This window comes from Phascolarctos cinereus, unplaced genomic scaffold, assembly GCF_003287225.1.
Source record: "Phascolarctos cinereus isolate Bilbo 61053 unplaced genomic scaffold, phaCin_HiC Scaffold_4;HRSCAF=312, whole genome shotgun sequence".
Classification (NCBI taxonomy): Eukaryota; Metazoa; Chordata; class Mammalia; order Diprotodontia; family Phascolarctidae; genus Phascolarctos; species Phascolarctos cinereus.
In genome coordinates, this window is record NW_027555847.1 from 728,323,394 (window position 1) to 728,344,470 (window position 21,077).

The 21,077-nt window shown below is 40.6% G+C and overlaps 1 protein-coding gene across 1 annotated transcript; it reads right to left on the minus strand.

Annotated features, from left to right (window-relative positions):
* Positions 1-291: 291 nt before the first annotated feature.
* LOC144456628 (uncharacterized) lies at positions 292-20,235 on the minus strand. The gene is made up of 4 exons (XM_078151876.1): positions 20,159-20,235; positions 15,561-15,687; positions 6,888-6,983; positions 292-3,951 (listed from the first exon to the last, which is right to left on the minus strand). The coding sequence occupies exons 1-4, from the start codon at positions 20,189-20,191 to the stop codon at positions 1,712-1,714; spliced, it is 2,496 nt and encodes an 831-aa protein (XP_078008002.1). The 5' UTR covers positions 20,192-20,235; the 3' UTR covers positions 292-1,711.
* Between the last annotated feature and the right edge of the window lie 842 nt (positions 20,236-21,077).

A 21,077-nucleotide genomic window follows, 5' to 3' on the forward strand; every position in this document is an offset into this window, starting at 1 on the left:
CAGGGCTTTAGCTGACAGGGAGTCACTGGGATTGATTGAACAGTGGCCATCATCACCCCTGTGCTGTAGGAAGATCAATTTGATAGGTGAAGGCAGGACAGAAGGAGAGACTTGAGTTGTGCAGACCCACCACAAGCAGGCTATTGCAATATTATTGTTCGGGCATGAGATAAAGTGGGCCTGGCCCAAAGTGTCAGAGGAGAGAAGGGGGCAAACTCCAGGGCCATTGCTAAGGGGAAATTGATAGGCCTTGGCGACATATTGGATGTAGGGAATGAGAAATCACCATCATCAATGACAACAAGAACTAGTATTTGGATAGCACTTAAAGGTTTACAAACATTTTACAAATATTCTCTCATTTCACCCTCAAAACAGCCCTGTAAGGTTTTTGTTATTGTTTGGGCATTTCAATCACGTCCAATGCTGTATGACCCTGTTTGGGGTTTACTCGGCAAAGACAGTGGGGTGGTTTGCCATTTCCTTCTCCAGGTCATTTTACACATCAGGAAACCGAGGGCAACACAGTTAAGTGACTTGCCCAGGGTGACCAGCTAGCAAGGGTCTGACTCCAGACAAGCTCAGGAAGAAGTGTCTTCCTGACTCCAAACACAGCATTCTCTCCACTGTGCCACAAGAGAGTAACTGAGGCTGGGATGGCTTAAGTGACTTCTTTAGGGTCACATTAACTCTACCCTAAATCACAGCACATCCCTGGGCCACCCTCTCTAGGACGACACAGACCTTCTCCAATACGCCTCAATGCATTCTGCTTCAAGAAGAACAAATGTGCCATTTTCCTCTCCTCCACGCCCCCATTTCATATGGAATAGCTTTGGAATTTTGGATTTCAGGAGGAAAAAGACTGGAGTAGCCACTGAACTCTTGTTCATGGAATACACAGGAGGCCAGGGCCAGTGGATCAAAGAGTATATTCCAAAGAGTAAACTGGCAAGGTAGAATGGCACAGGTTATGAAGGAGTTCAAATGCCATACAGATTTTGTATTTTTTTCTGGAGGCCAGAAGCCATTGGAGTTAAGGAATACTGGAGTGATGTCTTTGGATCTGTGTTTTTGGAAAAGCACTTTAGAACTGAATGGACAGTGGACTGCAGTAGGCATAGGTTTAAGGCAGGCTGACCTGCAAGCAGGATATTGCAATAATCAAGGTGTGAAGTGATAAGGGCCTGTACCAGAGTGTAGGCAATGTCAGAAGACAGAAGGCAGTGTATTTGAGAGATGTTGCAAAGGTGACATCAATAGCCCTTGGCAACCACTTGGGAATAGGGGGTGATAGATAGTGGGGAATCCAAGATGACTCCTTGTTTGAGAACCTGAAGGACTGGGAGAATGATACTGCCCTTGACTTTAAGAGGTAAGGTGTGTGGCAAGAGTGTCTAGGGAGACAGAAAATCACTTCTGCTGGGGATATATGGAATTTAAGATATCTAGTAGATATCTACAACTAGTAGTTTAACATGTCTGAAAGGCAATTGGAGATGCTAGATTGGAGTTCAGCAGAGACACCAGGGGCAAGAAAGATTTGATTATCATTAGCATAGAGATGGTAACTAAATCCATGGGAGCTGATGAGATGTCCAAGTGAAGTGGTATAGAGGGAGAAAAGAGGGCTCATCACAGAAGCCTGAGGGACACCTATGGAGAGAGGGCTGATTTGGAAGAGGATCTTGCTCTGAAGTAAAGCTTTCTCTCAGTCACCATATCCATATAGTTTCTTTGTAGAATGCATTTTCTGATGTTTAGTTAGAGCTGTATTCCAGTAGAAGGCCTTCCCACATTCATTACATTCATAAGGTTTCTCTCCAGTATGAATCCTCTGATGTTGAGTAAGTCCTGTGATCCATCTGAAGGCCTTCCCACATTCATTACATTCATAAGGTTTCTCACCAGTATGAATTTTCTGATGTTGAGTAAGTCCTGACCTATGTCCAAAGGCCTTTCCACATTCATCACATTCATAAGGTTTCTCTCCAGTATGAATTCTCCAATGTTGATTAAGCTGTGCTTTTAGTCGGAAGGTCTTCCGACATTCATTACATTCATAATGTTTCTCACCAGTATGAATTCTCTGGTGTTCAGTAAGTCCTGTGCTCAGACGGAAAGATTTCCCACATTCATTACATTCATAGGGTTTTTCACCAGTATGAATTGTCTGATGTTGAGTAAGTTTTATTTTCTGGCTAAAGGCCTTCCCACATTCAATACATTCATGAGGTTTCTCTCCAGTATGAATTTTCTGATGGTCAGTAAGGTTTGATTGCTTACAGAAAGCCTTCCCACATTGATTACATTTGTAAGGTTTTTCTCCAGTATGAATTCTGCGATGTTGATTAAGCTGTGCTTTTAGTCGGAAGGCCTTCCCACATTCAATACATTCATGAGGTTTCTCACCAGTATGAATTCTTCGGTGTTCTGTGAGAGTTGTGCTTAGGCAGAAGGCCCTCCCACATTCATTACATTCATAAGGTTTCTCACCAGTATGGATTCTCTGATGTTGAAAAAGTTTTAGTTTCTGGCTAAAGGCCTTCTGACATTCAATGCATTCATAAGGTTTGTCTCCAGTATGAATTCTCTGATGTTCAGTAAGGTTTGAACGCTTGCAGAAGGCTTTGCCACATTCATTACATTCATAAGGTTTCTCACCACTATGAATTTTCTGATGTTCAGTAAGCCATCCTTTTAGTCTAAAGGCCTTTCCACATTCATTGCATTCAAATGGTTTCTCCCCAGTATGAATGGACTGATGTTGATTAAGCTGTGCTTTAACTCTAAAGGCTTTCCCACATATATTACATTCATAAGGTTTCTCACCTGTATGGATTCTCTGATGTACTGTTAGAGCTGTGCTCATACAGAAGGCCCTCCCACATTCATTACATTCATAAGGTTTCCTACCAGAATGAATTTTCTGATGTTTAGTAAGGTATGTGCGATGGCAAAAGGCCTTCCCACATTCAGTACATTTATAAGGTTTCTCACCACTATGAATTTTCTGATGTTCATTAAGATGTCCTTTTAGTTGAAAAGCCTTTCCACATTCATTACATTTATAAGGTTTCTCACCAGTATGAATTCTATGATGTTCAGTGAGGTTTGAACGCCTGCAAAAGGCCTTCCCACATTCATTACATTTATAAGGTTTCTCACCACTATGAATTTTCTGATGTTCATTCAGTTGTCCTTTTAGTCTAAATGCCTTCCCACATTCATTACATTCATATGGTTTCTCCCCAGTATGAATGGACTGATGTTGATTTAATTGGGCTTTTAGTCTAAAGTTCTTCCCACATACGTTACATTGATAAGGTTTCTCACTATTATGAATGTCCTGATATTTGGGAATATCAGTCGTCAGGCAAAAGGTACTTCCACTTTCATTACTTTCATAAATTTTCTCTCCACTATGAATTTTCTCAGGCAGAATACATTGTTTCCTTGAGGCAGTCTTCTCCAATCCATTAGACTCACAAATTTCCTCTCCAGCACCTCTTCCAGAACTGTCAACAAAAGCTGAACTATGTTTACAGCATTTCCCATGTTCATCGTATTTAGTTGTTTTCTTTGAGCATCCAACACTACATTGTGGTCTATCTCTATGCAGCCTAAAATACCTTCCGTGTGTGTCACATGTACTCAAACTCTTTCCTACTAGCTGTTGTGGGAAACACGTTGGCTCTGGATTGAAGGTCCTGTCATAAATCATGTATTCATGGACTCTAGATTTATGGGGATGTTTCATTTGTGTGATTTTGACTTCCCAGAAATGTTTTTCTTTAGTCAGATGATTCTGTTGCATGGCACCATATTTCCTGCATTCAACCTGTGGGTAAAAGAGCAGACTATCCCTCTTAAGTATTTCCTGGGATGATTGTTCCATTGAAATGCCCAACTTTGAAGTGGGTTCCTTTGATTCTTGCTGAGTTTCCCAATCTGAAAGAAATTAAAGATGTAAATGAACCCTGTTGCTGTTATACACATATCCATATGAATAAATAATCCCTATATTCATAATCCTTATGAATAAATGAATTAAAATCATTCTCAAACTTTGTGTTCCAACAAAATGCAATCAAGTTCTGTCACAAGTTCTGGTCCAATAGAGAATCCCTCACTCACTCCAAGAGCTTCTGCTCCTGGGTAGATCGAGCACTAGCAGCCATATCTAATTACTTCTCAGCCTTTCTAATCTAATGCAATCTATTTAGTTTTCCATTTTTAAAATCAGTTACAGGTATTTTGCAGGACTACATGCATGTACACAAATTATTCTATAATCCTATATTTTACCTCTGCACCTTCCTCTGTGTGTGTGTGTGTCTGTGCACGCACACGTGAACGCCTGTGTCTTTGTAAACAATTTGTTTCAAAAACTAGAAGACTCCCACCATAGTTCTTGTTCTAGCATAGATCCAACACTGGGCTGCCACATGCATTTCCTTCTAAGTCTTCCTCAGGAAGTGTATGCCTTTAATCTGCTTTCTTCCTTTTTTAAACTAGTACCAGATAGTTTTGATAACAACTGCTTTAGAGTATAATTTTCAGATCATCTTAATGCTAGAAGACTTTTTCATCCCAACCTTTATAGGTTAATGTCAGTGATATTCACCTTGAAGATTTTCATATGAATAATGTATATAATAATGTATAATAATTATGTTGATATGAATACTACAGAATAATGTTCTGTATATTTCATTTAAAAATTGCCTTTGTAATGAGATTGGCACCACATGGCATCTGGAAAGTAATATTGTAGTAGTACCATTTTTTATTAGGCTGAAATATTCAATGAGCACTCAGTCTCTCTCTAATCATTTAGGCCATACTCTGTGCCTTTCAAAATTGCTTCTTTACATATTATCTTCCACAATATATGAAGGGTCATTGAGGACAAAGTAGTATTTCACATTTCGTTTCCATATCCCCTATGCTTCCCACAGTATTTGGAACATGACTGGTAGATTTTAATACTTCTGACTTAAATGTCAAGATGGGCAAAGGGGAGAAAGGTGACAAATATCCAGAAAAATATGATTCAGAAAGAAACCAGAGAGGTCAAAAGGCTTCTAAATGACACTGAATACAACACAGTGAGATAATTATAAGTCTGGAATACTTTCTTCAACAAGGTTTTCAAATTAAAACTGAGGTTTCTTCTGAAATCCAGTGAATTGGTAAAGGCACTCTTAATAGCATCACTGCAGGAAGGGCTCCCAGATACACTTATGAGGACTTGTTAGGACAACCAGAATGCACCAGCTACTCTGGAAGACAGTTTGGAATTCCATGAGAGAAATTCTCAAAGTGTACATAACTAAGAATCACAGCACTAAGGCCAAAGTACAAAGAGGTGAAAGACACACATGAAGAACATACATGTTCACATACATATGAACCTCAATGATAACTGGATTTGTGAAATGCTCCCTGTATGGAGGCCAGTCAAACCACCATCACCACCACCACCACCTTGATCACCATCCCCCATCGGATCCTGATAGTGACAGCCCAGGATGTTGGGCCCAAGAGCCTTGAGAAGAGCAGTGCTTTCAGCCCAATGCCCACAGCCATCATCCTGGGAAGCAACCCCATGAGAGATGCAGGCTGGCCTACATCCTGCAGGGGCTTTTTAAACAAAGCCCTTGTAACCACAGGCTGGGAAAGGGTGTCAAATGGGGCAGCTTGACAAACCAATGTGATTTTGGCAGTGGAAATGACAGTAAAGCAGAGGCCTGATCGTCTGCCTTGCCACTGCACCCCAAGGACCAGGGGACCTTTCCCTGACTTGCAGCTGAAACCGTCCCTGTGTGTTGTTTCCCCCATGGGAATGGGAGCTCCTGGAGGGCAGGGACTCTCTGACTTTCCTGTCTGTGTCCCCATCATTGAGCACCATGCTTGGAACTCAGTAAGCACTTAAAAACACTTTTTAAAAACATCCAGGGGGCAGCTAGGTGGCACAGTGAATAGAGCACCGGCCCTCGATTCAGGAGGACCTGAGTTCAAATCTGGGCTCAGACACATAACACTTACTAGCTGTGTGACCCTGGGCAAGTCACTTAACCCCACTGTCTAGTCAAAAAAAAGAAAAAACAAAAACAAAAAAAGAACTATAAAACATCCAAAAATCCTTCTGTGTTTTGACACAAATACTGAATTTAGGTTTCTTTCTCCATTTCCTTAAGAAATATGCTTAGCAGTGAGAGAGTTAAGTTCAGGGATAGTTTAGTCACTTTGTTTGCTTAACTCCATAATGAAATCAATAATAGTTGGGCCACTTCCCAGCACCACGAACAGAACATCAGTGTGCCTGTCTTCCAACACCTGCTCCCCCTCAATGACTGTTCCTATCCCTTTAACAATTTACATGGTGTTAGGTAAAACCTCCAAGTTGTTTATGTTTCAGTTGTTGAAAATTGTTTAATTATATCCTCATAATTAACATAATTCAAAAAATTTGTTTAAAAAGCAAACATTAGAAGACAACAGGGAAGCAAGCATGCCATTTCTTTTGTTTTTTGCAAGTGAAATAAGACTTTGAGAAGTACAAAGGAATAACCAATCAAGTGAGGTGAAGTAGGAAAAGAACTGCTACTCTTGAGGAAAAGGCCACAGGACAGCAAAGACAAAAGATCTACCACTACTGAGGCCCTTCCTCCTCTCTGCCAGGACAGGCACCCAAGGGCATGGAAGTCAGGGCCCTGACTTGTTCAGGGGACAAGAAGGTTCAGTGAAGCAGCTCATGACAAGCAGCCTCCCCGGGAGCCGAAAGAGGGGCTCTCTGCTCAACACTTTACAAGGGAATCTCACCAAAGGACCACGTCAGCCATGGTTTGCAATGACACACCTGCCTGGCTGGACTCACTCACCTGGATAGCTGATCCTCGGTATGTCTCCCTCCGGGATCCATGGTGCTTCCCTTCGCTCCAACTGGTTGATGATATACGGTTTGGAAAACGCAAGTCCTGCTCAATGGAAATGGAACAGGGAGGGCTCAGTACAGACAACCACACCAGAATATCAACCTTAAACCTGTCACTTTGTGGCTGGTAGAAGGCCCAAGAGTAAAACACCTGGAAAAGGTACTTGACGTATGCTGCTAAAAAGTACTAGGGAAAAAGATTCTAGAGGCTTTGGGACAACATGTCCATTGATGTACTGCTGGGGAAGCTCTGAATTTGTCCAGCCATTCTGGGGAGCAATCTGGAATTAGGCCCCCAAAGTTATAACACTTTGAGAGTACCTTTTGACCCAATGAGAAAACTACTGGCTCTATACCCCAAAGAGATCATGAAGAAAAGGACCCATAGACAGAGACATGTTTATAGCACTCTGTAGTGGCAAAAACCTGAAAACTAATGGGATGCCCATCCACTGAGGATTAGCTGAAGAAATTATGATATCTGGATATAATGGAATTCCATTGTGCTGTAAGAAATAATGAAGCAAGTGGCAGCTACGGGTTGCAGTGCATAGAGGACCAGCCCCTGAGTTCAAATCCACCCCAAAACACTTGACATTTACTAGCTGAGTGACCCTGGTCAAGTCACTTAACCCCAACTGCCTCCTCAGAAAAAAAAAAAGAAGCAGGATAGTTTCAAAGAAACCTAGGAAGACTTGTATGAACTCATACAGAGTGAAGTGAGCAGAACCAGGAGATCAGTGTGTGTGTATGTGTGTGTGTGACACCCATTACAGCAATCACTTTAAAGACAAAAACCTTTGAAAGTCTTAAGAACTGTGATCAATCATGATTCCAGAGCACAGACGCCAGATGTTATCCAGTTCCTGACAAAGACTATGGACTAACAAATTCATTAATTTGATCCATTACTTCCTTTTTTAAATGTATATTATTTTTTAAAATTATATTTTGTTCTGCCCTCTCCCAATTACATTTAAAAATAAGATCCATGACTTCTTAAGAGGACAGAAGTCATTTGTGTATTCAGGTATCTGCCCTAGGAATTTTAGGGAGAATCTTAGATCATTTGTAACAGAGATCATGAGTAGTTAAATCTCATGAGATTTAACTTTCCAGTAGCACAAAGTATAGCAAAGGAGATAGTATCAACCACACTCAGCCATAGGTTACACCTCTACTTCCAACTGGACTTGTTTTCTTTATTATCCTGAGCTCCAGAGCAATCCCAGAGTATCTTTAGATATTTGCTTTCCAATTAATTAAATCATTACCTGCCACCTGAGTTCATTATACATTAGGTACTGAATAAACTGGAGAAATCGCCTTTCTTAAAAGTAGTTACTTATATACACTTTATTAACAAAATAAATCAATTAGAAAGCAAAGACATATAAAATTATCTGCTACATCTTAGCTCTAAGAAAGCACAGCATAAGGTACTTCAAATCCTTGCTAAAATAATAGATTCCTCTTTACTTCTGAAACACAATTGACCAGAACAAAAGTTCAATCCAGATAGTGATTCCAGTCTCTTAAAAATCATCTTCATATTTCTACTCAACAGTTAAAAGCACCATTCAGGAAATATGGCATTTTAATCCTTTGTCTTCTATTCAACTACGATACCAAATAGTCTTTCCAGAATATTATAAATTGCCAATTAATAACATACTGTTTGATTTTCTTTATGATGTTTCTTTTTTAATTTTGTTTTTTAAAATTTATTTTATTAATTGATTTTGGTTTCTCAACAATCACCTTCCATATGCTTTTGAGTTTAAAATTTTTCTCCCCCTTCCTCTCCACCACCCTCCCGAAGATGGTGCACAATCTGATATAGGCTATACATTTACATTCCTATTAAACATATTTTCACATTAGTGATGTTGTAAGTAAAAATTAAAACCAATACGAGGAACCATCAGAAAGACGAAACAAAACTCAACAGAAGAGAAAAAAAAGATAGCAATTCAACTTCCACAGTTCTTTCTTTGGATGTGGATAGCATTTTCCATCACGAGGCCTCTGGAGATACCTTAGATCTTGTATTGCTGAGAAGGGTTAAGTTTATCAATATTAGTCATCCCACAATGTGGCTGTTATTGTGTACAATGTTCTCTTAGTTCTGCTCCCTTCACTCAGCATCAGGCCATATAAGTCTTTCCAGGTTTTTTGAAGTCAGCCTATTCATCATTTCTTATACCACAATAGTATTCCATTATATTCATATACACAACTTGCTCAGCCATTCCCAATGATGGGCATCCTCTCAATTTCCAATTCTTTGCCACCACAAAAAGAACTGCTATGAATATTTTTGTACATGTGGGTCCTTTTCCCATTTGTTTGATCTCTTTGGGATATTGCCCTAGGAGTGCTATTGCTGGATCAAAATGTATGCACATTTTTATACCACTTAGGGCATAGTTCCAAATTATTCTCCAAAATGGCTGGATCATTTTACCACTCCACCAACAATGAATTAGTGTTCCAATTTTCCCACATCTTCTCCAACATTTATCATTTTCCTATTTTGTCATGTTAGCCAATCTGATAGGTGTGATGTGGTACCTCAGAGTTGTTTTGATTTGCATTTCTCTAATCAATAATGATTTAGAGCATTTTTTCATATGACTATAGATGGCTTTAATTTCTTCATCTGAGAACTGTCTGTTCATATCCTTTGACCATTTATCAATTGGGGAATGGCTTGTGTTCTTATAAATTTGTCTTAATTCTCTATATATTTTAGAAATGAGGCCTTTATCAGAAGACTGGTTGTAAAAATTCTTTCCCAATTTTCTACCTTCCTTCTAATCTTAGTTGCATTGGCTTTGTTTGTGCAAAACCTTTTCAATTTAATGTAATCAAAATGATCCATTTTGCTTTTCATAATGTTCTCTATCTCCTGTTTGGTCATGAATTCTGTTCTCCATAGATCTGATAGGTAAACTATTCCTTGTCTCCCAGTTTACTTACGGTATCAGCCTTTATATCTAAGTCATGAACCCATTTTGACTTTATTTTGGTATATGGTGTGAGATTTGGGTCTATGCCTAGTTTCTGCCATACTCTTTTCCAGTTTTCCCAGCAGTTTTTTTCAAAGAGTGGGTTCTTATCCCAGAAGCTGGGGTCTTTGGGTTTATCAAATAATAGATTACTACAGTCATTGACTACTGTGTCTTGCATATTTAACCTATTCCACTGATCCACCTCTATTTCTTAGCCAGTACCAAGCAGTTTTGATGATTGCTGCTTTATAATACAATTTAAGATCTGGAATTGCTAGGCCACCTTCCCTGCATTTCTTTTCATTAGTTCCTTTGATATTCTGGACCTTTTGTTTTTCCAAATGAATCTTGTTATTATTTTTTCTAACTCTAAAATAATTTTTTGGTAGTTTGATTGGTATGGCACTGAATAAGTAAATTAGCTTAGGTAGGATTGTCATTTTTATTATATTAGCTCGGCCTACCCATGAGCAACTGATGTTTTTCCAATTATTTAGATCTGATTTTATTTGTGTGAAAAGTGTTTTGTAATTGTGTTCATAGAGTTCCTGGGTTTGTTTCAGGAGGTAGACTCCTAAATATTTTATAATGTCTACAGTAAGTTTAAATGGGATTTCTCTTTCTATCTCTTGCTGTTGGGCTTTGTTGGTAATATATAGAAATGCTGATGATTTATGTGGGTTTATTTTATAGCCTGCAACTTTGCTAAAGTTGTTTATTATTTCAAGTAGTTTTTTACTTGATTCTCTAGGATTCTCTAAGTATATCATCATGTCATCTGCAAAGAGTGATAGCTTTGTTTCTTCTTTGCCTATTCTAATGCCTTCAATTTCTTTTTCTTCTCTTATTGCTAAAGCTAAGTTTCCAGTACAATATTGAATAACAGTGGTGATAATGGACATCCTTGTTTCACCCCGATCTTATTGGAAATGCTTCTAGCTGTCCCATTACATATAATGCTTGCTGAAGGTTTTAGATAGATGCTATTTATTATTTTAAGGAAGACTCCATTTATACCTATGCTTTCTAGTGTTTTTAATAGGAATGGGTGTTGTATTTTTCAAAAGCTTTTTCTGCATCTATTGAGATGATCATGTGGTTTCTGTTGGTTTTGGTGTTGATATGCTCAATGATGCTGATAGTTTTCCTAATATTGAACCAACCCTGCATTCCTGGTATAAATCCTACCTGGTCATAGTGTATTATTCTTGTGATAAGTTGCTGTAATCTATTTGCTAGTATTTTGTTTAAAATTTTTGCATCTATATTCATTAGAGAAATTGGTCTATAATTTTCTTTCTCTATTTTGACTCTTCCTGGTTTAGGTATCAACACCATATTTGTATCATAAAAAGAATTTGGTAAGACTCCTTCTTCACCTATTTTCCCAAATAGTCTATATAGTATTGGAATTAATTGTTCTTTAAATGTTTGATAGAATTCGCATGTAAATCCATCTGGCCCTGGAGATTTTTTCCTAGGGAGTTCATCAATGGCTTGTTCAATTTCTTTTTCTGAGATGGGGTTATTTAAGTATTTTACTTCCTCTTCTGTTAATCTGGGCAATTTATATTTTTGTAAATATGTATCCATTTCACTAAGATTGTCAAATTTGTTGGCATATAGTTGGGCAAAATAATTCCTAATTATTGTTTTAATTTCCTCTTCCTTGGTGGTAGCTTCACCCTTTTCATTCTTGATACTAGTAATTTGGTTTTCTTCTTTTTTTTTTAAATTAACCAAAGGTTTATCTATTTTATTGGTTTTTTCATAAAACCAGCTCTTAGTTTTATTTATTAGTTCAATAGTTTTCTTAATTTCAATTTTATTTTTTCCTTTGGTTTTCAATATTTCTAATTTGTGTTTAGTTGAGGATTTTTAATTTGTTCTTTTTCTAGTTTTTTAGTTGTATGCCCAATTCATTATCTCCTCTTTTTCTATTTTATTTATGTAAGCATTTAGAGATATAAAACTTCCCTAAGAACTGCTTTTGCTGCATCCCATAAGTTTTGGTATGTTGTCTCATTATTGTCATTCTCTTGAATGAAATTATTGATTGTTTCTATGATTTGTTGTTTGACCCAATCATTTTTTAGGATTAGATTATTTAGTTTCCAATTATTTTTTAGTCTATCTTTCCATGGCCCTTTATTACATATAATTTTTATTGCATCATGATCTGAAAAGGATGCATTTAATATTTCTGCCTTTCTGCATTGGATTGTGAGGTTTTTATGCCCTAGTACATGGTCAATTTTTGTGTATGTGCCATGTACTGCAGAAAAAAGTATATTCCTTTCTATCCCCATTCAGTTTTCTCCAGAGGTCTATCATACCTAACTTTTCTAATGTTCTATTCACCTCCTTAACTTCTTTCTTGTTTATTTGTGGTTAGATTTATCTAGTAGAGAGGAGGTTCAGGTCCCCACTAGTATAGTTTTGCTGTCTATTTCTTCCTGTAACTCCCTGAACTTCTCCTCTAAGAATTTGGATGCTATACCATTTGGTGCATATATGTTTAGTAATGATATTACTTCATTGTCTATGGTGCCTTTTAGCAGGATGTAGTTTCCTTCCTTATCTCTTTTGATTAGATCTATTTTTGCTTTTGCTTTGTCTGAGATCAGGATTGCTACCCCTGCTTTTTTTACTTCAGCTGAAGCATAATATATTCTGCTCCAGCCTTTTACCTTTACCCTGTATGTGTCACTCTTTTTCAAATGTGTTTCCTGTAAACAACATATTGTAGGATTATGGTTTTTAATCCATTCTGCAATCCGTTTCTGTTTTATGGGAGAGTTCATCCCATTCACATTCACAGTTATGATTACTGTGTCTTTTTCTCCATCCATTTTTCCCCCATTTATGCTTTTCTTTCTCCTTTTCCCCTACTAGTGTTTTGCTTTTGACCACGCCTCCTTCAGTCCCTCCTCCCTTTATTATCCCTTTCCCTTTTCTTCCCCTTTACCTTACTGCTTCTTCCCTCCCTTCTTCCCCCTCCCTTTTCTTTCCCCTTTTCCCTCCTACTGCCTATAGGGCAAGTTAGATTTCTATACCTAACTGATTATGTTATGCCCTTCTTGAGCCAAATCTGATGAGAGTAAGGTTCAAACAATGCTCCCCCCTTCTTTTTCCCTCTGCTGTAATAGGATTTTGTGTCTTTTCCTGTAATGTAATTTACCCTTGTCTGCCTCCTCCTTTCTCAGTACATTTTCTAAGATCAGATATCCACTTATTTGGATCCATTTAACCCACTTGATTAGATTTTTTTTTCATTACAAAAGTCAACTAATATCCACCCTTTATGTATACTCCTTTAACATGGTGTAATAACAATACAGTTCTCAAGAGTTGCAAGTGTCATATTCCCTTGTAGGGTAAACAGCCCCTTTATTAACATATTGTATCTTTCTGTCCCATTTACCTTTTTATGTCTTCTTGAGTCTGTACTTGAAGATCAAATTTTTTTTGAGCTCTGGTCTTTTTATCAGGAAGTTTGGAAGTCTCCTATTTTTGAATATATCTCCTCCTTGAAAAATGATGCTCATTTTTGCTGGGTAATTGATCCTTGGCTGCATTCCAAGCTCCTTTGCCTTATGGAATATCATGTTCCACCCTGTGTCTTTTAATGTAGAAGCTGCAAGGTCCTGTGTAATCCTGACTGTGGTTCCATGATATTTAAATTGTTTCTTTCTGGCTGCTTGCAGCACCTTCTCTTTCATCTGGTAATTTTGGAATTTTGCTTTTGGGATTTGATCAGTGGTATTCTTTCTATGGTTATTTTCCTTCTGGTTCTAGGACTTCAGGGCAGTTTTCCTTTATGATTTCCTGAAAGATACTGTCCAGGCTCTTTTTTTCATCATGATTTTCAGGTAGTCCAATAATTTTTAAATTGTCTCTCCTGAGTCATTTTCCAGGTCGGTTGTTTTACATGAGGTATTTTACGTTTTCATCTATTTTTTCATTTTTTTGTTTCTGTTTGACTGATTCTTGCTCTCTCATAGAGACATTAGTTTCCATTTGTCCAATTCTAGTTTTTAACAGATTGTTTTCTTCTGTAGTTTTTGTACTTCCTTCTTCAATTGGCCAATTGTGTTTTTTAGCGACTTGTTTTCTTCAGTGTAGTTTTTTTTCCAGTTGGCCAATTGTATTTTTTAAGGACTCTTCTACCTCTCTCATTTGACTATTAAAATCCTTCTTGAGCTCTTCTAAGAAGGCTTTTTGGGCTTCAGACCACTTCATATTCCCTTTTGATGTTGTAGATGTGGGTTTGTTGACAATGTTGAACTCTTCAGCATTTCTGTATTGATCTTCACTCTTCTCATAATATGAATCTATGGTACGTTTCTTTTTACTCATGGTGTTTTATTCCCTGGCCTTTAAAGAGATTGAGCTCTCCTGCTGGGGAACAGAGGGCACTGACCCAAGCTTCTTGTGTTGGGAGCCTAGGTCTTCGTCACTGGCTTTGTGTGCTGGGGCCTCTTATGTTGGCAATTGGAGGCTGTAGGGCTCTGGCGGCCTACCTACTGTTGGGCTGGAATCAGCAAGGCTGGAACTTTCAGGCAATTCTAAGTTGCCTGCTTTTCCTTCCCTTTAGCTTTCTTCAGCTCCTTTTAGATGGGTGCTGCAGGGTGCTTATCCGGCTGGGGCCCTTTACAATGCTGTTTCTCTTATTTTTGCTGAGGCACCAGAATCTCCCCCGGTGTGCTAAAATGTGGCTTTCCGTTGACTGGCTGGGGCACCTCCCATGATGTACTGCTCCCCTTCCCCCAGGGTAAGAGGGGCTTTTCCCATTAATCCCTCAAGTTACCTGGACTACTGCACTGCTGCTCCCTGTCTTTCTTCTAGTTCAGCTGTTCCAGGGTTTTTACTGGCGTGATATTTTCTGAGGTTTCAGAGGTTGATAGGGGAGGGTGAGAGCAACTACCTTTTTCTCCGCCATCTTGGCTCCCGGAAGCAGAAGTCTCTACAATGTATCTTTAAAATGTAACATTTAAGACAGTTCTTCCAAGGAAGAAGTCTCTCCTTACATCAATCTTCCTTTGTGTATTATCCAAAAAGAGGTTACAGATTCAAGATAAAACACACACTCTGTCCTGACTCCACTGGGAGAAGCCCCTCAAAGCAAGACAGTCAGCACTGTCACTCTCCACTGCCCTCTCCACAACATTCCATGTGGCTGTTAAAGATACAGTAACAGGATCTGTAGCCTCAGGGGAGACCCTAGTGAAACAGTGTTACTAAAGAGGAGAGGGGAGGGGAACAAGCATCTAGATAACACTTCCTATGTGCCAGGTCCTCTGCTAAGCAGCTTACAAATATAATCTCCTTTCATCAAACTGCAAAACCTTTCACCACTGAACAGAAAGCACATGGGTGTCCAGTGTCTCTCAGAGCCACAAAGATGAGGAATCTCTGATCTCTGCATCTCACACAGTAAGTGCTCAACACCTGACACACCCCAGTCAGAGAATCACAGAATTCAAGGGCTGGAAGATACCTTAGAAAGCCAGTTAGGTTAGCCTTATATCCTATAATATTTACTGAGGTGTGAACATAGGCCTTCCAATGGGAAAACTCTGAGCACCAGGGGAAGCTGTCCTTACCCAGGGAGACCAAGTTACTGTAGTTCTCCAGCATTACATCCCTGTAAAATTCCTTCTGAGAGGAGTCCAGGCACTTCCATTCCTCCTGGGTGAAGTCCACCACCACATCCTTGAAGGTCACTGCTTCCTGAAACACCAAGTACATTCGAGTTTACAAAACACCCAAACTTGTACCTTGCAAGAGAGGTAAAGGTGGTAAACCAGAAAATTCTGTTTCTCCCTTATAAAAACATTAAAAAATAAAGTGCTGATAACTGAAGTTATTCACTTTTGATTCACTTAATTCAGTTTTGTTTACTTTTAATCCACATTTTGGGTTTTGGTTTACCGTAACATTTGTTAATATTTGTTGTTTTGGGGAAAAAACACATTTAAAAACAATGTCATTAATGTATTGGACCCTGACAAATATGTCCAGCAAAAACACAGGAACAAATCAAAAAGTAAAAGTTTAATGACAAAGCACCAGAGGCAGATGAGAAGTTAGAGGAAGGCAATTTGAGAATTAACGGAAAGAATGTGAACTGAAGAAATCTGAATAACATCTTATAGGTCTACATATACATATCCTATGTGCTGCCTTTAACACAGTCACCCTCTTCTCCACCATAATTTCTCTTCCATGGGTTTTCTCATCCCTGCTCCCTCCTGGTTCTATCTGTTTGACCACTCCTTTTCTGGAACTTCAACCACATCACACCCACCCCAACCAACTACAGCAGTCCCCAAGGCTTTTTAGGAGACTTTCTCCTCCTCTCCCTCTATACTACGTCACTTGGGGAGCTCATCAGTTCCCATGGGTTCAGTTACCACCTCCAGGCAGACCATCCCCACCTTTATATATCTGGCATCTGAAACTCAAACCTACCAAAACCTCCCCCTCTTCTTAACTTCCCTCTTATTGTCCAAGGCTCCACCATCCTCCCAGTTATTCAGGCTTACCTCAGTGTCATCCTTGACACTCCCTCAGGCTCACTCCAAATTGCTGCCAAGGCTTATCATTTCTGCCTTCCTGACATCCTTCTCACAGGCCTCCTTCTCTGTATTCACACAACCACCCTCCACCCCCCCCAATGCAGGCCTTCATCATCTCAAGAATCTCATTCAGTTCATATGAGGATTAACTAGCAAAGAACAATATTGTTCAAATGAAACAGCCGAAAAGTTATAATGTTAGTGTAAAAAAATTGTTTAATGGAGAGAAGATGGTGAAGGAGGGGGTTGAGCTGGGAAAGTGAGTGGGTCAATTACTGTGCATCTGAAAAATGTGAGAGATGGTGGAATGAGGGCTACAGGGAGATTTTACTTAAACGACAAGGGGAACAGTAACTGCCTAGGAGAAAGAAGGGGTCACCCTTCACATTCCTGGTTCCCCATTCATTATTTACTCTTGTTCCTTTGAATTCTACAATGGTCCAGGGGCACCATTGGATAGATTCTTATTCATTAAATGGAAACTTTTTTCTCATTAATTGCTTAGATCAATCTACCCATTTCAGGGAATTAAATGAACTATACAAAAATCCTTTTCCAACACTAATTTCTTTTATTTCTCTATGCTTAAATAACATACTATAATTCAGAGATATGTACAATTCAATAAATATCACAGATGAGAAACATAAAGACATAAACAATTATCTATTATATTTTAATTGTACACAAGAACACAATCACCCCACACACTTTCTGTACCACCGACACCTGAGAATTCTTCACTTTGCTGCAGTTACCCACAGCATTCTCACATATAAGGTAGAAAACCATTTCCCAAGCAAAGGAGATATGGTCTCTCCATTGCTCATTCTCTCTCTCTCTCTCTCTCTCTCTCTCTCTCTCTCTCTCTCTCTCTCTCTTTCTCTCTTCCCCTCCCTCCTCCCTCCATCCCTCACCTTCTCCCCATTTTTCACTGCATGGGGAGAAGGGCCTGAATAGTAAGACCTTTTTCAACAGTGACTTCAAAACTGCCACAACTCCCCTCCCCCAACCCTGTCAGTTGAGGACTTCAGTTCTGGACTGGGAAGGATGAGGCCAGCATCCAGGAGTTCCCTCTTTTCCCTTTTTCTTCACTGCAAAGCCCTTGGTCACGGCCTGCTCTCTCCTTTCCTTGCCTTGCTGTGGTCTTTCACACTGCTGACCACACTCTCCTGGACCCTCTCTTCCCTCTAGGTTTCTGGGATATTGCTTTCTTTTGGGTCTCCTACCTGTCTCATCCTTCTCTCAGTCTCCTCTGGGGGGTCACTAAGTATTCACCCGACTCTGGGCGTACCCCAGGGATCTGTCATGGGCCTGGTATTTGCTTCTTTAAACAGTGTCCTTCAGGAACAGCATCTCCCCCTTCAGTTAAAAAGACTCCTGGCAGCACAAACTGCTTTTCTAAATGTTCCATTTGGCCTTTAGTCTCTGTGGGATCATTTTTAGTTATGGAAGTTAATTCAAAATTAACCCATAACTAGTAATTGAAACTAATAAAATGAAACAAAAAATTGAGTTTATTTAAAAGTAGGTAAAATGAGGAGTCAAGGATAACTAAATATTTACATCGATCTGTTGCAGCTTTTAAGGCTCTCTCGGTGTTTATTGCAAGACTTGGCAAGCAGAAACAGAGACCTGGCACATCACCTTTGCCTTTTCAATAAGATCCTGGAGACCTCAGAACATGACAGAGACAGGTCCTTCTCCCATGTGTCACAGGGCCAGGCTTCCAGCTCCCCTGGGACACAGGACCATCACCTGACATGTGACTGAGAGACTGAGAGTAATGCTGAGACCATGAGCACCAGGGCCCAAGGAAGACCTTCAACCCTCTGATCACCTGCCTTCATCAGCAAACATTCCCACACACTGGACGCATTTCCCAAGATTCGGCATATTCCCACCTCCTCTTACTCAACCCATCTCAGTGAAAGTGAATTCTCAAAATCCAAAGAAGAATTCTCACCTTCCAACCTCATTCCCATAGACCTCAATCCTAACACAAAGTAAGTCTCCTCTGTCCAAACTGATCACCCAATTGGTGGCCATTATCTTACCAAACCTCAGGGCTAGTCTCACTGTGAGTTCAGTGCTTGACTAACAATTTCCCTCACTACTCCATCACACTACAGGCCTGGCTCAGCCAGGACTCCCCAAACTATTTCCTGACCACCTTCCCAACAGTCTTCTCATGTTGGCCAAGACTTCAATTTTAACTGATGAGTATGTTCCCCAACCTTCATTTGAGGAAGTAGCCAGCCAGGCACACCCTCTCCATCCTAGCATTACCACTAATGTCTTGTATTTGTCATCTGCTTCTCAGCTAAACTCCTAGGCAAAGCCATCTATACAGAAGGCATCCAATTGAGTCAATAAGCATTTACTTTACTACGTGCCCAGCACTGTGCCAAGTGCTGGGAGGCCAAGAAAAAGAAAAGAAAATCATGGTCTCTTCCCTCAAGGAGCTCACAGAACATAACATGGGGGGGAAATTCTACATATAAAATTACACACACACACAAACTTTATTCTTGAGGTTGATGCTAAGATGGCAATGCTGAGTAACTCTATATCTAGTACTGATGATGCCACAAATACAAATACAGAAGTTTAAAAGAGAAGTGGGTTAGAGGACAATGATAATGAATTCTATTCTAGACAGGTTGAATTTGAAATGACTATGGGGACATCTAGGTCAAGAGATAAATCTTTGTAGGAATAAATAAATTTCTCTCCCCCTCCTGTTGCAGTTCCTGAAAAACATAAGTGTAAAATACCATATTTACTATCAGACATTAATTGTACGTTGATTCATTTTATTAAACTGGTTTTTAACCCTCTTTCTTTTTAAATCCTTTTTGCAAGAGATGGTTTGCCAGATGGGGATTACAGATGGGACACATCCAGGAAAGAAGAAAATACAAAGAAAAAGATACCAATATGTATAAGATTAAAACATTTTTATCAGTAAAAATAGAAGCCTAAGAGTATGGTAAAGACAAATCTTTGAAAACCTTAGGAACTCTGGCCAACAAAATTACAAATCACAGTTCCAGGAGTCATAATGAAACATGCTGCCCACCTCCAGAAGGAGAACTGATGAACCCAGACTGTATATAGAAGCAAATATTTCGAGTGGCTAACTGGAATTTTTATCCTTGACTAGACATGTCTGAAGTAAGTGTTTTGTTTTCTTGCTTTCTTTGTTAGGGGTTAAACTGGTTGTACTGAGCAGTAGTTAAGTGTAGATTTCTGCTGATGCATAAAGATACACATATAACTATATATGACTTTTACAAGGTTAAACAAAAAGAAAATGAACGTCACCAAAACCATGTTGCCTTTTGTGCAGGAATCCCTACAAGGCTGTGTGACTCTCAAGCTCTTTCCAGAACTGTACAGAGGGATATCATGGCTTAGGGCACAAAATCCATAAACCACAGAGAAAGGCGGAAATTGAAAACCCACCCACAGACATAACTGAAAAAGGAAGACTGAAGAAAAGACCACACGAGACACACTGAATCAGGCAGAGGCCTGGTGGTTCCTAGACAACTGTCAACCCCAGGAGACGGCGCGACCCTCGGGATGCACAGGAAGGACAAAGCTGGGCTCTCACTCACCTGTGGGGTCCCAGGTGACAGCACAGGGGCCATCTTCTGCTGCCCAATTCGACCTCGTCCTGGGCAAGGGCAGAAGCATGGGAGGCAGAGCTAGAGGAGAGAGGGTCCATGAGGAGCGCACAGGCCCCCTCCTGCAGCCCCCAGCCACACATCTGAGTGAGGCTGGCTCACCACCTGGTCCTGAAGCCACATTCATTCCAGGAAAGGCTCACTCTGCCCAAAGTGCTGGACTAGAGTCCAGGAGGAGACGTGCCTGCCGTCGGGGCGCTTACATTCCACTGGGGGGGGGAGGCACACCAGGTGCAAACACACTCAGCTCCCAGAGCCAGGAAACACTGACAAACTGAGGAGGCGGGGGAGCAGGAGGCGGGGCCAGAACGGGCGCCCAGGATTGGCTCCAACCGCCGCCGACCCACGGCCAATGGGCGCCTCCGCTGCCCGAGAGGGCGGGGCTGATGGCACGCTCGGTGTCGCTCCTCCCACCCAGGAAGCTTTCAAAGCAGGCGCCGGGCGCTGGGCAGCCCAGGCCCGGCCGGCCCGTCCTGGGGTCCCCACTTACGCCATCCTGGGGCGCGGGGCTCGGGCTCCTGCAGCGGCTGAGAGCAGATCAGGGGCCCAGGCAACTACGAGCCTGCCCAGGACTCCTGGGTGTGGAAGGAAAAGGTGTGGGTGGGTGTAGGAGGGAGGAGCGGATGTGACGTCGGAACGCCCCGCCCCCGTGTAGCTCTCGCTCCAATCCCGGGCAAAGCCTGGCGATATTTTTTGAGGGGAGCTGGGTCGTACCTGGACTATCAGCCTCTGCACCAGCACCTGGTCTGGCAAAGGCTCCTGGGAAATGTAGTCCTTCCGCCGGCTGCACATGCTCAGCAGAGAAGGCGCCCTGCCTGCCGCCCTGGCCCTCTCTTGCCCCGCGTCTGCG

What these genes read in the sequence shown, in the direction of transcription:
- LOC144456628 (XM_078151876.1), bottom strand. Translation starts at nt 20,191, where the DNA reads ATGGCCCCTGTGCTGTCACCTGGGACCCCACAG. An exon ending in TGTCACCTGGGACCCCACAG is followed by an intron (nt 15,688 to 20,158) that starts GTGAGTGAGAGC and finishes TTGGTGTTTCAG; the next exon opens with GAAGCAGTGACCTTCAAGGA. An exon ending in ACCGAGGATCAGCTATCCAG is followed by an intron (nt 3,952 to 6,887) that starts GTGAGTGAGTCC and finishes AATTTCTTTCAG; the next exon opens with ATTGGGAAACTCAGCAAGAA.